Source organism: Sprattus sprattus, assembly GCF_963457725.1.
Source record: "Sprattus sprattus genome assembly, chromosome: 12".
Lineage (NCBI taxonomy): Eukaryota > Metazoa > Chordata > Actinopteri > Clupeiformes > Clupeidae > Sprattus > Sprattus sprattus.
The window spans coordinates 8,835,323-8,849,865 of NC_137910.1; the positions used below are offsets into that span (position 1 = coordinate 8,835,323).

A 14,543-nucleotide genomic window follows, 5' to 3' on the forward strand; every position below is an offset into this window, starting at 1 on the left:
AGAAAAGAGAGAGAGAGAAAGAAAGGGAGGGCAGACAGGGGATTCCCACCCAGAGCAGAAAAGGATCTTCTCAGCTGGAGCGGGCAGAATTGGCCCTCTCTGTCCCCGACTCCTCTAAGCGAGGGCTCCATGCAGTGGCAGTTCATTCAGAGTTTCTGCTGTCCCCCCCACCCCACCCCGCCCGCCCATCAAGTCTATTGAGTGTCTGAGAGCTGCTCTCCATGGATACACTGTGATCTCCATGGTTACGCTGTGATCTCCATCTCCATGGATACACTGTGATCTCCATGGATACACTGTGATCTCCATGGATACACTGTGATCTCCATGGATACACTGTGATCTCCATGGATACACTGTGATCTCCATGGATAAACTGTGATCTCCATGGATACACTGTGATTGTTGGCCGCCGTGAGCTCGACCCGTAGCCACCGAAAGGGAGCTGTAGATCCAAAGCGAAAAACAGAAGAAAAAAAATACCACAGAGAGACATTTTTTTCTGACATCAACAGTCCAGGACAGTGACATTCTCAACCCAGACCAGTAGAGGGTTAAAGGTTTTTTGTGATTATAATTATTGCATCTCATATTTTAGGGGTATGTGGGGGAGGTGAGGCAGTACACTTCGGAGAAAGAAAAAAAAATGGTGGTCACTTTTCACTTTTTTTTAAACATTTTTTTGTCTCTTTTCTTCCTTAGCCTGGGTAATGGAAAATGAACAGTGGTCAGGAGAAGTTAGTTTTATATAATACAGACATGCACTCATTCTCTGTATAAATAGATTCACTTGGAAGAGGACACCGATTGGAAGAGGAAGCATGCAACATCTTGATGTCCATCTTTTTTGAAAAATGAAACCAAAATGAAAAGCACAAAAAAGAAATACTATCCTTAAAACTCTGGTAACGTGAAACCCATCAAAAGCAGATGGGACGTCTTGGATAGGTGTCAATGTCTTTTACGGTCCCTCACACAAGTTCCTGTATGGCTTTGTTCTCCTGCGTGAATGGTACTATTGCCGTCGTTGTTGTTGTTGTGGAGCTAGGTGAGTGAGTGGCTATTTCCATTCGTTCTGTTCGTTCTTTCTTGATTTTTAGTAATGTTCAAAAAAAAAAATTGACAATTCACGGACCAGAGGAGAAGGGAGGAGGCACACCAAGACACAGAGTTTACACGGAGTGAAAGTGACAGAGGCATAAGAGAGAAACATAGAAACACAGAGGGGTAGATGGTGGGAAGAGACCGCGTCTTCAGGACTAAGGTTTGGTGGAGCGCACACTCTACGCCTCACTTCCTGCCCACTCTAGGCATCACTTCCTGCCCAGTGTTTTGCTCTTGGCGGCGTGTTTGGAGGTGGCCTCCAGGCAGGGGCGGATGCCGGCCAGGTGCAGCAGGGAGCCGGCCGCCTCCTTCAGCTCCTCGTCCAGCTCCGCCTTGGCCTCGCGCCGCGCTCGCTTGCTGGCCGGGGGCTTCAGCGAGGGAGGGGGCGAGGGCCGCCTGAGGGGGCTCCCCTGCTGCTTGGCGTCGGTCTCCAGCTCCGGCTCCGGTTCCGAGTCCTCATCGCTATGGAAACCCTCACTGCCGGCACGGTGAGGCTGGCGGCGGCGGTGGTGGTGGTTGGCCCGGCTGCTCTCGTCCAGGGAGGAGAGCGAGGAGGAGGAGGAGGAGGAGGAAGAAGAGGAGGAGGGTGAGGAGCAGCGCTGCACAGGATTGCTGCTGTAATTGTGGTCCTGTTTGGGGTCGCTGCTCACCAGCATGGAGTCTGGACGGGACAGGTCCAGCGGACCGTCAGCACCACCTGAGACGGGGAGGAGAGGGCAGAGACAGAGAGACAGAGAAGGAGCAGAGAAGGAGCAGAGAGACGAGGCATCAGCTGTAAGTTGGAAATAATCACCCAAATGATCTGCAGTCTTGAACTCTACACATAAGGGCAGCGTGGTTGGTTGGAGCCCTGACTCGACTGAAATGAATCCATCATCTGGAAACAGAGTGCCAGCCTGGCACCTACCACAGCGCCATGGTGCCAATCAATATATGCCATCAGCTGTGGGAGCTGGCATGCCTGCTTTTGGCTCAGGACCTTATCAGCTTCTTGGCCCAAATGAACACCTATGGCAATGAAGGCTAAAAGCTGCCTTAATGAGGCACTTATGACGCTAAGAGGCCTGTGACGTACAGTTACGCTCTGAGAGGAGGGGTGTGACACTGTGACGTACAGTAACTCTCTGAGAGGGGGGGTGTCTGTGACACTGTGACGTACAGTTACTCTCTGAGAGGGGGGGGGGGGGTGTGACACTGTGACGTACAGTTACTCTCTGAGAGGGGGGGGGGGGGGGGTGTGTGTGACACTGTGACGTACAGTTACTCTCTGAAAGGGGGGGGGGGGGGTGTGACACTGTGACGTTCTTAGGCGTCTATATTTAAAACTCTTTAGCACCACACAAAACCAACACACCGCCAGAGTCTGGAGCCACTTGGAGAACAAACAAGTGGATACAAAGATGTGCAATGTTAAAATAAGGACGAACATGGCAGCATGCGTTTAATGCAGGCAAGAAGGTACATGTAAAAGAGAGGGTGAGGTGGCAGAGTCAGAACAGAGAGAGAGAGAGAGAGAGAGAGAGAAGAGGAAGAATGAATGGATGGCTTCTCTTACATCGGTCGGAGTGGTGGCCGGGGGCCGAGTTTAAGAGCATCATGGCAGTGGCAGCATCAATGTCAGATTCTGGAAAAGGAGAGAACATGCATGGAGTCAAGCTTCTGCTGTTTGTGTGTGTGTGTGTGTGTGTGTGTGTGTGTGTGTGTGTGTGTGTGTGTCTATGGAGTAGCTAGAGTACATCACTTTGATGTAATGACAGTGGAAAAAAATAAAATAAAATAAAATGATGGGGCAACACCAGCAAGCCAAACCATTTAGGATCATTTCACCCAACCCAACCCTGGCCTCTGCTGTGAGGGCCGTCAAATGCAGACAGGGACCAGCTAGGGAGAACATCTGCTACAGGTGTTTGAATAGGAACCATCGCTGCTTTAGACTCCAAACCAAATCCATTACCATTAGCGATGCGATGAGCTGCAGCTGCTGCTTCTGATGATATTCAAGCTCAAACCTTCCCCATTTTTATCACTAATTCCCCATTGTTCATGTAATTACCCCACACTTTCGACTTTTGATCCAAACAAGCCAAATGGACATCCAATTTGACAGTGATAAGCTGCTTGCCCATGGTTCATAAAGGCTAATAAAGTTGCTTATATGCTATATGCACTTGGAGACCGTTAGTTATGGGAAAGCAACTTGGAGTTTCATCTTGTTACAGATGCTGAGCCTAAATTGTGTGATAACAAAATGTGAAATTGGGCTGGATTCTTTGCACCGTGTCACCTGCTTCCGCTAGGACTGGTTTCAGCAGCGGTGTGGCTGTGTGCATGAGGATCTTAAATTATATAGGATTTTATTTTTTAAAGTATTCAGCTTATCAATTTATAGAAAGAAAAAATGATAATAATAATCAACAGATGAATCGAGTACATCTGGAGAAGTTGCAGCCATAGTGTACAAACATACATAGTGGCTTTGACATACTTGATGTGTGTACGAGTGCTTGTGTGCCAGTGTGTGTGTGTGTGCCACACTTCAAGGCACCTGAATTATTCATTGCCAACAAGACAAGAGTGGAGAGCAGAACACCACAGCCTCCGTAGTCAAGGTTACAGCAGAGGGGAGAAAGTAAGGGGATGAGAGAGAGTGAGAGAGAGAGAGAGACAGCGATGTGAACGGATGGAAAACGCAGCAGTGGGGAAGGGAGACAGACAGACAGCGTTCCCCCTGTGCACTAAATGAAACATTACCAGTGGAGAGAGTAGCGTTGTGTGTGTGTGTTTGTTTGTATGTGTATGTTTATGTGCAAGAGCAGGGTTATGTGTAAGTGTGTATGTGTGTGTGTGTGTGGTATATGTGCATGAGCAGCGTTTTTATGTGTGTGTGTGTGTGTGTGTGTGTGTATGGTATATGTGAATGAGCAGCGTTTTTATGTGTGTGTGTGTGTGTGTGTGTGTGTCTTTCTGTGTCTCTATGGTATATGTGAATGAACACCATGGCTGTGTACACTGGTAAACATGACCTGCAATGCCGACGGAAAAACAAACAAAAACCTCACAGTCAGCATAAACACATAAGACAAATCAAATATGAACAATCATATGCATGGATCAACACAACCACTGCCACACCCCAATCCCCAACCCAACCTGAGCATACTGTTAATGTGTCTGAACTACCAGGCCGATAACGGCACTCGTGACTGGATCTGAGCATACTGTTAATGTGTCTGAACTATGTGGTGATACTCCTCTATCTGCAGCTCAGTCTAAATGAGGCCACTTGCGCTCGCTTCCAGAACGGGCACAGATGCACGGATCTACATGCTGTGTGTCTTAATTAGCAAACGCAAGCGGGAGCTTCGGCCCGGCGCTCCCAAACACCTGAGCCAAGGAGAGGGGAGGAGGAGAGGAGAGGGGAGGAGAAGAGGAGAGGGGAAGAGAAAGAAATACTACTAACTAATAATAAAAAAAAGAGTAGATGAAAGGCAGAGGACGAAAAGATGGAAACATAAAAAGTAAAGATGGTTGAGGACAGAAAGGAATACAAAAAAGAAAAGGAGGTGAAAGCAGAGGGAGGTGAAGACAGAAAAGGGGAGGAGGAGGGAAAGAGGAGAGGAGGAGGGAGAAAGGAGGAGGGAGAGAGGGAAGGAGGGAGAGAGAGAGAGAGGAGGAGGGAGAGGGGAGAGACTCACCTTTGAGCGAGCAGCCCTGCAGGAGGAGGTGGCGTGGGGGCGAGGAGGCACTGTCAGAAAAACACACACACACACACACACACACACACACACACACACACACACACCCAGGCAAGATAAAGAGAAAGAGTGAGCACTTGAGGGCAACAGAGGAGAAAGATCAAAACACACCAGCTTTGTTGTCAAGACAGCACTGTGACATCTTTTGACCATTTCAGCCTGTTTGAACAAACACTGTGTGTGTGTTTGTGTGTGTATTTGAGGACAGTGAATACACAAAGAAAAGCATTTTCTTACACAAACAGCTCTCAAGGCATTTATTTTTCAAGGGGTTTAACTATGAGGCTATTTACTGGCACCTCTTGGGTTGTTCCTGTGTAAATAGGCTGAGTATTATTTGATTGTGTGGTGTGTGTAAATAGGCTAAGTATTATTTGATTGTCTGTGTGTGTGTGTGTTTGACTTACCTGTGTGTGTGTGTGTGTGTGTTTGACTTACCTGTGTGTGTGTGTGTGTGTGTGTGTGTGTGTGTGTGTGTGTGTGTGTGTGTGTGTGTGTGTGACTTACCTGGGCGGGGAGGCGGGTGGTGTACAGAAGGCGTGTGCGGTAGGGAAGTGCTGCTTTTTTAAGGCCTGGATCAGGTTGGGCCGGTACTCTGGGTCAACACACCACAGAGAGCCCTTCCCGTTCACCTGAGTGAGTGAGTGAGTGAGCACACACACACGCACACACACACACACACAAAGCAGACATTAGTTACAGCATGTTGTAATAATTTATTTTCATATTGTGGTAAAGCCCTGATAAAGACTCAAACCCAATACACCAGAGCAGTCAGCAGATCTCATGCTTTGTATGTGGTGAAAGTGAAAGGTGTTTTGTAGGGGTGGGGGAAAAAAATCGATTATTCGATTTTAATCGATTCTCTCTAAAACGATTCTGTCTCGATTCAAAAAAGTTCATAATCGAGTTTGTAATTTAAAAAAAAAAAAACACATCCATCCAACACATCCATTTTATGTTGAAATGCAAGCTGCATCGATTATTGGATTGTTCATAGAAAGTCAAAATTGTGACAAGGAAAAGCTTTTTCTCTCATAAAAAATAGAGAAGGTAATTCATCTGTTGATTTTCTTTAATTATCAAACACAAAGTAGGAAGTGTAGCAAAGACTCTAAGTAGCAAACTCAAATGTTTTAAAAGTCGAAATGGATTGATAATCGTTTTATCGGTTTAGAATTGATAATCGGTTTTTTTTTGACTATTGAATCATTTGAGTTTGCAACTCAGAGTCTAAATTGAAGAAAATCAACAGATGAATTACCTTCGCTATTTGCTTTATTAGAGTAAAAGCTATTAATGGTCACAATTTTGACTTTCTATGAGCAATGCAATAGTCGATGCAGCTTGCATTTCAACATAAAATGGATGTGTAAAAGTTTTTTTTTAAATTACAAAATCGATTTTAAATCGATAATCGATAATCGATTTTAAATCGAATCGTTGACCTCTGAATCGATTTCGAATCGAATCGTGAGGTGCCAAGAGATTCCCACCCCTAGTGTTTTGGTCAAACGTCTATATGATGCGCATTTAAACACTAAACTGCAAACATACGTGTATACACCTAAAAAGCATGTATCATACGAGTGCATACATTATGTTTATGGTATATGTGATGAACATGACATAAGGTTAGTACGATCAACACTCCCTTTTCAACACAGCATTCCATTTCCAACTATGATCACCTGTGTAAATCATCAAACCACGACAGGCCCTTCATCACATGTCCCCCTATTCAAACCACGCCAGGCCCTTCGTCACGTATCACATGTCCCCCTATTCAAGCGTCTCCCTTTCGTCACCCCGTCAGCTTACTGCTGATGACGGCCAGTAATGTCCCCCTCTCATGAACAAGGCAAAGGCTTTGGTGGCTGACTACAGCACGACCACGACCACAAGCCTTAGCTTCCCCGCCGGAGCATCAATGTGAGTGGGGTTGGCCACTGCAGGGTGGCTGCTGTATACACACAGAGGGGTTGGATGCTGTAGACACACAGAGGGGCTGGATGCTGTATACACACAGAGGGGCTGGATGCTGTATACACACAGAGGGGCTGGATGCTGTATACACACAGAGGGGTTGGCTGCTGTATACACACAGAGGGGTTGGCCACTGCAGACTGGCTGCTGTATACACACAGAGGGGTTGGCCACTGCAGACTGGCTGCTGTATACACACAGAGGGGTTGGCCACTGCAGACTGGCTGCTGTATACACACAGAGGGGTTGGCCACTGCAGACTGGCTGCTGTATACACACAGAGGGGTTGGCCACTGCAGACTGGCTGCTGTATACACACAGAGGGGTTGGCCACTGCAGACTGGCTGCTGTATACACACAGAGGGGTTGGCCACTGCAGACTGGCTGCTGTATACACACAGAGGGGTTGGCCACTGCAGACTGGCTGCTGTATACACACAGAGGGGTTGGCCACTGCAGGGTAGCTGCTGTATACACACAGAGGGGTTGGCCACTGCAGGGTAGCTGCTGTATACACACAGAGGGGTTGGCCACTGCAGGGTGGCTGCTGTATACACACAGAGGGGTTGGCTGCTGCAGACTGGCTGCTGTATACACACAGAGGGGTTGGCTGCTGTAGACACACAGAGGGGTTGGCCACTGCAGACTGGCTGCTGTATACACACAGAGGGGTTGGCTGCTGCAGACTGGCTGCTGTATACACACAGAGGGGTTGGCTGCTGTATACACACAGAGGGGTTGGCCACTGCAGGGTAGCTGCTGTATACACACAGAGGGGTTGGCCACTGCAGGGTAGCTGCTGTATACACACAGAGGGGTTGGCCACTGCAGACTGGCTGCTGTATACACACAGAGGGGCAGCAGCCAAGTGACTCATGATGCGGTCACATTAGCGGGCGAGACGTGGGAGAAACCCAGCCGCTGGATTCGTGTGGGTTTAGGCGCGGAGACGTAGACAAACACTACGTTTGACAAGAGGCCTCACAGGCTGGGGGTGGGTGGGGGGGTCAGGTTTATGTTCTCATCCTGGGGCTCAGGGAGTCATGCCTCAACTCAATCCACTGTTTAGGAAAAAGATGGTGGAGGGCTAGACTGCATCTCCTGTTATGCATGTTCGGGGCGTTTCATCCACCGGCGTATGACTGTTATGCATGTTCGGGGCGTTTCATCCACGTGGTGTATGACTGTTATGCATGTTCGGGGCGTTTCATCCACGTGGTGTATGACTGTTATGCATGTTCGGGGCGTTTCATCCACGCGGTGTATGACTGTTATGCATGTTCGGGGCGTTTCATCCACGCGGTGTATGACTGTTATGCATGTTCGGGGCGTTTCATCCACCGGCGTATGACTGTTATGCATGTTCGGGGCGTTTCATCCACCGGCGTATGACTGTTATGCATGTTCGGGGCGTTTCATCCACGCGGTGTATGACTGTTATGCATGTTCGGGGCGTTTCATCCACGCGGTGTATGACTGTTATGCATGTTCGGGGCGTTTCATCCACGCGGTGTATGACTGCGCGATACCAAAGGAGCAGCTGTACTCGGTTGCAAATGTGCATGAAATATATGCTGATGCTCATCAGAAGAAAAGGGTTTTATGGTTGGAAACTGTGTTTTTTGTTTGTGGTTTGTGTGTTTGCCAGAGAGTGCAGTGTGTGTGTGTGTGTGTGTGTGTGTGTGTGTGTGTGTGCCAGAGAGTGCAGTGTGTGTGTGTGTGTGTGTGTGTGCCAGAGAGTGCAGTGTGTGTGTGTGTGTGTGTGTGTGTGTGTGTGTCAGAGAGTGCAGTGTGTGTGTGTGCCAGAGAGTGCAGTGTGTGTGTGTGCCAGAGAGTGCAGTGTTCTTATCATTTATCTTTCTGTGCTTTTCCAGTCCTGTGAGGAGTGGGAGGTTGCGGGAGGGAAACAGAGAGAAAGGGAGGGGTAGAGCTCGAGATGAAGAAAGAGGGAGGGAGGGAGGATGAGTGGAAAACAGACCGAGAAGACACGTGAAGGGAAAGAGAGACAGGGACTTGTGTTAAAGAGATGGACAGAGACGGTACAGAATGAGGAAGGATTAAAGATAACAAAAAAAGAGAGGAGGGAAGAGAAAGAGAAAGAGAAAGAGAGAGGGAGATAAGTGTCTGGAGAGGGGGGAGAAATATAACCTTGACTCAGATTACCAGTCGACTCATAAACAGGAAGGAGGAAGCGTTGCCGCGGCAACCAAAACCAGGCAGTGTCATTTGAAACCCACAGCGCTGCTCACTCGGCAGACGGATGGGGTTGGCTGGGATGGAGCGGTGCAACGCGGCGCGGTGCGGTGTGGTGCGGCACGGCGTGGCACAGTGAGGATGCTAGCTGCTACCGCTAGCCACTGGCCTCTCCTGGGCTGGGAAAATATCAGTCCCCTGGTCGGTCACGGCGGCAGCCCCCAGTGCTTTCGGTGACTCAGTTTTAGGTGTTGTGCCAGGTCTGAGTGCATTCACCGGCTCACAACAGCCCAACAAACGCTCTGGTTTCAGTTTATGCCTTTTCAAAAAGACGTGTCTCTGCTTCTGTGGAAAGCTCAGGGGGAGAAAATCACGTTTTGACGTCTGCTGTATCACCAACACTGGTGTGATGTCTGCTGTATCACCAACACTGGTGTGATGTCTGCTGTATCACCAACACTGGTGTGATGTCTGCTGTATCACCAACACTGGTGTGATGTCTGCTGTATCACCAACACTGGTGTGGTGTGTGCTGTATCACCAACACTGGTGTGATGTCTGCTGTATCACCAACACTGGTGTGATGTCTGCTGTATCACCAACACTGGTGTGATGTCTGCTGTATCACCAACACTGGTGTGATGTCTGCTGTATCACCAACACTGGTGTGGTGTGTGCTGTACCAACACTGGTGTGATGTCTGCTGTATCAACACTGGTGTGGTGTGTGCTGTATCACCAACACTGGTGTGATGTCTGCTGTATCACCAACACTGGTGTGATGTCTGCTGTATCACCAACACTGGTGTGATGTCTGCTGTATCACCAACACTGGTGTGATGTCTGCTGTATCACCAACACTGGTGTGATGTCTGCTGTATCACCAACACTGGTGTGGTGTGTGCTGTACCAACACTGGTGTGATGTCTGCTGTATCAACACTGGTGTGATGTCTGCTGTATCACCAACACTGGTGTGGTGTGTGCTGTATCACCAACACTGGTGCTCAAACGATTACAACATTCTAGCCACTCCCATCTCTACATGACTGGCCAACCCTAACCCACAGCAACAATCTCCCACCTGTCCTATTGGCTCTGAAGTCCACAATGTCCCACCTGTCCTATTGGCTCTGAAGTCCACCGCTTAAGGGAGGGGGGACGGACTCACTCACTATAACCAGGAATCAATGATCAATATTACAAGGGATCTATGATCAATATTGATCAGTAGAGTCAGGGGATGTCTGAAGATGCTGTTGTTGCTTTCCATAGTAGGAGAAGAGTTAGGTTAACACAACTTCAAGAGCACGGGTCTAGGGAACCCTCTCTAGGGCTAACACAACTTCAAGAGCACGGGTCTAGGGAACCCTCTCTAGGGTTAACACAACTTCACGAGCACAGGTCTAGGGAACCCTCTCTAGGGTTAACACAACTTCAAGAGCACAGGTCTAGGGAACCCTCTCTAGGGCTAACACAACTTCACGAGCACGGGTCTAGGGAACCCTCTCTAGGGCTAACACAACTTCACGAGCACGGGTCTAGGGAACCCTCTCTAGGGCTAACACAACTTCACGAGCACGGGTCTAGGGAACCCTCTCTAGGGCTAACACAACTTCACGAGCACGGGTCTAGGGAACCCTCTCTAGGGCTAACACAACTTCACGAGCACGGGTCTAGGGAACCCTCTCTAGGGCTAACACAACTTCATGAGCACGGGTCTAGGGAACCCTCTCTAGGGTTAACACAACTTCACGAGCACGGGTCTAGGGAACCCTCTCTAGGGCTAACACAACTTCACGAGCACAGGTCTTGTGACTTGTTGTGTTTCCTGGGACCAGAAGCCATGAACTTTGATAAGCTGTACTTTGCTCAATGAGCCAAAGGCCAAGTTCAAAGTTCTCCACAGCTGAGAAACTGACGAGCAGTGAGAGCTGAGCTGCTCCAGAGCCACAGAGGCGTGTGTGTGTGTGTGTGTGTGTGTGTGAGAAGCGCCGCCCGCCAGCTGCAGAGGGGGAGGGCTAGTGCCTGTTTGTTTTTATTCTTTGGCGGTTTTCAAGGTTGACTTCAGCCACCTGCAGTCAACGAGGGCGCTGCTGATCCACTGCTCTTGTGCCTTCTCATTATCACAGTTCTCTCTCTCTGTCTCTCTCTCGGCACTTGTGGGTAAACAGTGTTTTGTGTGTGTGTGTGTGTGTGTGTGTGTGTGTGGCCGCTCAGAAACACTGCCCTCTTGCTGGGTTGTGTTTGCGTTTCCTCTGGGACTCTGACCTTGCCCAGATTCCAGCCTTATTAGGACGAGGAGAGGGCAGTGGAGGGGCCAACTGGACCCACACTGGCACACACTAACCAGTGGCACACACTAACCAGTGGCACACACTAACCAGTGGCGCACACACACACCAGTGGCACACACACTAACCAGTGGCACACACTAACCAGTGGCACACACACACCAGTGGCACACACTAACCAGTGGCACACACTAACCAGTGGCACACACTAACCAGTGGCACACACACACACCAGTGGCACACACTAACCAGTGGCACACACACACCAGTGGCACACACACACCAGTGACACACACTAACCAGTGGCACACACTAACCAGTGGCACATTGCAAACATGTGGACAGTGTCTCCTGCACCTACAACCCTAACATCTCCAACAGCAGGACTGCAGATGGTTCAGGCAGGGATCAGGGTTATTATAGCTGACAAAGACTAAAACTAAAACTAGCAGTGACAAAATAATGTCTGAAACTGAAATTTAAAAAAAAAACTGCAACAAACAATGCAACACAATCTAGAACTAAATAGAATTGCAGGTCAAATCAGATGTTTTCACTTCCCCCCATGATTTGCACTAAGGTTGTTATATCACTTTGTCCTGTTCTGTTCTGTTTGACTCCTTGAGAGAGACACTGGACTTATAAAAAGGACCTACAATGAATTCAATAAATACATTTTCAGAGTCATGCATTTTTCCATTCCACCTTCTCAGTTTCTATAAATCAAGGCTTTCCTGACAGCATTAAAGGTAAATATAAACAGAACTAGAACTAGTCAGTTCCTCAAAATGAAAATGAAACTAAAACCTCTAATGCAATCATAAAACTAAACTGTAAGACTAAATAAAAGTATAAATGTCAACACTAAAATAACTCTGCTTGAGATTAACTTAAACTGCCTGTAATGTATGCTTCTATGCCACAAACTGTCATCAAAAAAAGCCATCAAAAAAAGACACACGTGTTTGCTGTCAATAGCCACGTTTGAATGTTACACGGACCAGGACCTCTCTCGACCTCTACACCAGCAGAAGATTCTATGCGCAGGGTTCCTACAGCTTTAGGCAATTTAAATGTAAGAAATGTTTTAATGCCACTTGGAATGAAACTTAAGACCAACTTTACAATAACCAAAATTGAAGAAAAAAAACATCATCTTGATCTTGGCACCAATATTCAGATCCAGTTGTGTGGTTTTAGTGGTTTGGTTGAGGCTCTCCTCAAACATGAAAACAAACCCGTCCTTGTTAGCGTCCGCAACAAGCTGATCTGAGATCCAAACCTGCTGATATAGGCCGTCTTATCACCATGCAAGTGGACCAAATACATTGACTGGTACCGGTTTCAGCGGTTTCATTTGCAATTCCCCATGTCCTCGCTAGCTAGCAGACAGTGCCTCTGCTCTTAGCATGCTAGCCGCAAACAAAATATTAATATTAGAAATACTTTCCTACTTTCCATGTCTTCACATTTTAATGACTTTTGAGAGATTGATTTAAGACACTTCAATACCAATTATGCCTAATTTTAGATAAATTAATGAATTCAAAGCCTTTTAAGACTTTTAAAGGATCAGCCGGAACCCTTCATACAGTCACCTCCATCTCACATCAACTCCGACCCACTATACTCACTCACCACAAGCACAGAATCATCTACACTACCACCACGTGAGTCATCTTGAAACCTACAGACCTTCTAATGTCTTCCAATGGAAAGGTCACAAAAACACTTCCCACAGCACAGCTCTCCAGTTCTCTCTCTCTACACTCATAAGACTACAGTAGGGGCCTTGACTCAATGGTGTGTGGCAATCAATAGAAATAGAAGTGGAAGCCATAATCGGTTTTAGAAAGGGAATCCGATCACAAGCATGCCACTGTAGCTGCCAAAGCCCCTATCCTTCTTCTTCTTCTTCTTCTCCCTCCTCATAGAGAGGGATGGGAATTAATAGGGTCTGGCTCCACTCACCTTCCCGAGGCTCTTCTCCACTTTGCGGAAGCATTTGTTGAGGGACAGGTTGTGGCGCACCGAGTTCTTCCAGCCAGTGGGGGCGCTGGAGAAGTAAGGGAAGTGCTCGAGGATCCAGCCGTAGATGTCCTTGACGGGCAGCGACTTGCTTGGCGAGTGCTCGATGGCCATGTAGATGAGCAGCGAGAACGAGAAGGGGGGCTTGGACTTCACGGAGTCCCGCTCCGCACCCCGGCCAGCGCCCGTGGAGGATGACGACGATGACGAAGACGAGGCGGACGAGGACGCCAGTGGGCCGGCGGGGTCGCCCTCGATGTCGAAGAGCGGGCTGCCTCCGCCGGGCGTGGCCTCGCCTGGCGTGCCCAGCGTGAAGTTCTGCAGCAGGTTCTCGTGGAGCCAGTTGAGGTTGGTGAGCTCCTCGTCGGCCGCCGCCTGGTCGAGCCGCGTGGCCAGCGGGCTGGAGGCACACTCGGCCTCGGGCAGCGTACCCGCGCCTCCCCACGGGCCCCGCAGCCCCGCTCGCTCCTCCACCTCCACCCCAGGGCTCTCGGCTTTCTTATCCGGAGACATCCCGATGATTGGACCCATTAAACCAAGACGGTCTGCAGGAGCACAAGAAGAAGAAAGGACGGGGAGAAAGAAGACAAAATGGGTTAATGGGTTTTAAAATGTACCACATGCAAAATTAAACGGTGTTTAACAAGGCTGTGAAAACATTGCATTGTTTAGGCTAGCTATGGTAAGTCAGTAAGGGGATAATGCTCCCTACACCACTTAGTAACAGTGACATTAGTTCTCAGCCATCATATTCGGCCCCTTCGTCAGCATTAGAGAAGCCTCTCCTCTCCTCTCCTCTCCTCTCCAGTCTTAAGCAGAAGGCTCTCCTTAAGGGGTCCTGTTCGAGTGGCCCGGGATGACTCCCTCTCTCGGCCTCTCAATCGCCGCCTACCTCGCTTTCAAATCTCCGCGCAGCTGCTCGTTAGCCTCTGACGAGCACGAAACGAGCCACTGCAACCAAGAGGCCATAACTGAGACGAGAGGGGAGGGCAGCGAGATGAGAGAGGGGAAGGATGCTTCACATTAATGAAGGGGTTTCCAGAGGCAAGCCTCGCACTCTCTACTGTACGAGGAGAGAGGTCAGCCGCAGCAGCCTCTGGGTGGAGAGAGGAGACCTCTACTGCATAGAGACTGAGGGAGAGAAGAGACCTTCACTGCACAGAGACTGAGGGAGAGAAGAGACCT

The 14,543-nt window shown here is 48.8% G+C and overlaps 1 protein-coding gene across 1 annotated transcript; it reads right to left on the bottom strand.

Annotated features, from left to right (window-relative positions):
- Positions 1–1,313: 1,313 nt before the first annotated feature.
- On the bottom strand, positions 1,314–13,889 carry foxn2a (forkhead box N2a; the record flags this gene model as incomplete). The annotated part of the gene is made up of 5 exons (XM_080848952.1): positions 1,314–1,801; positions 2,660–2,728; positions 4,800–4,849; positions 5,367–5,491; positions 13,302–13,889. The coding sequence occupies 5 exons, from the start codon at positions 13,887–13,889 to the stop codon at positions 1,314–1,316; spliced, it is 1,320 nt and encodes a 439-aa protein (XP_080705078.1).
- Between the last annotated feature and the right edge of the window lie 654 nt (positions 13,890–14,543).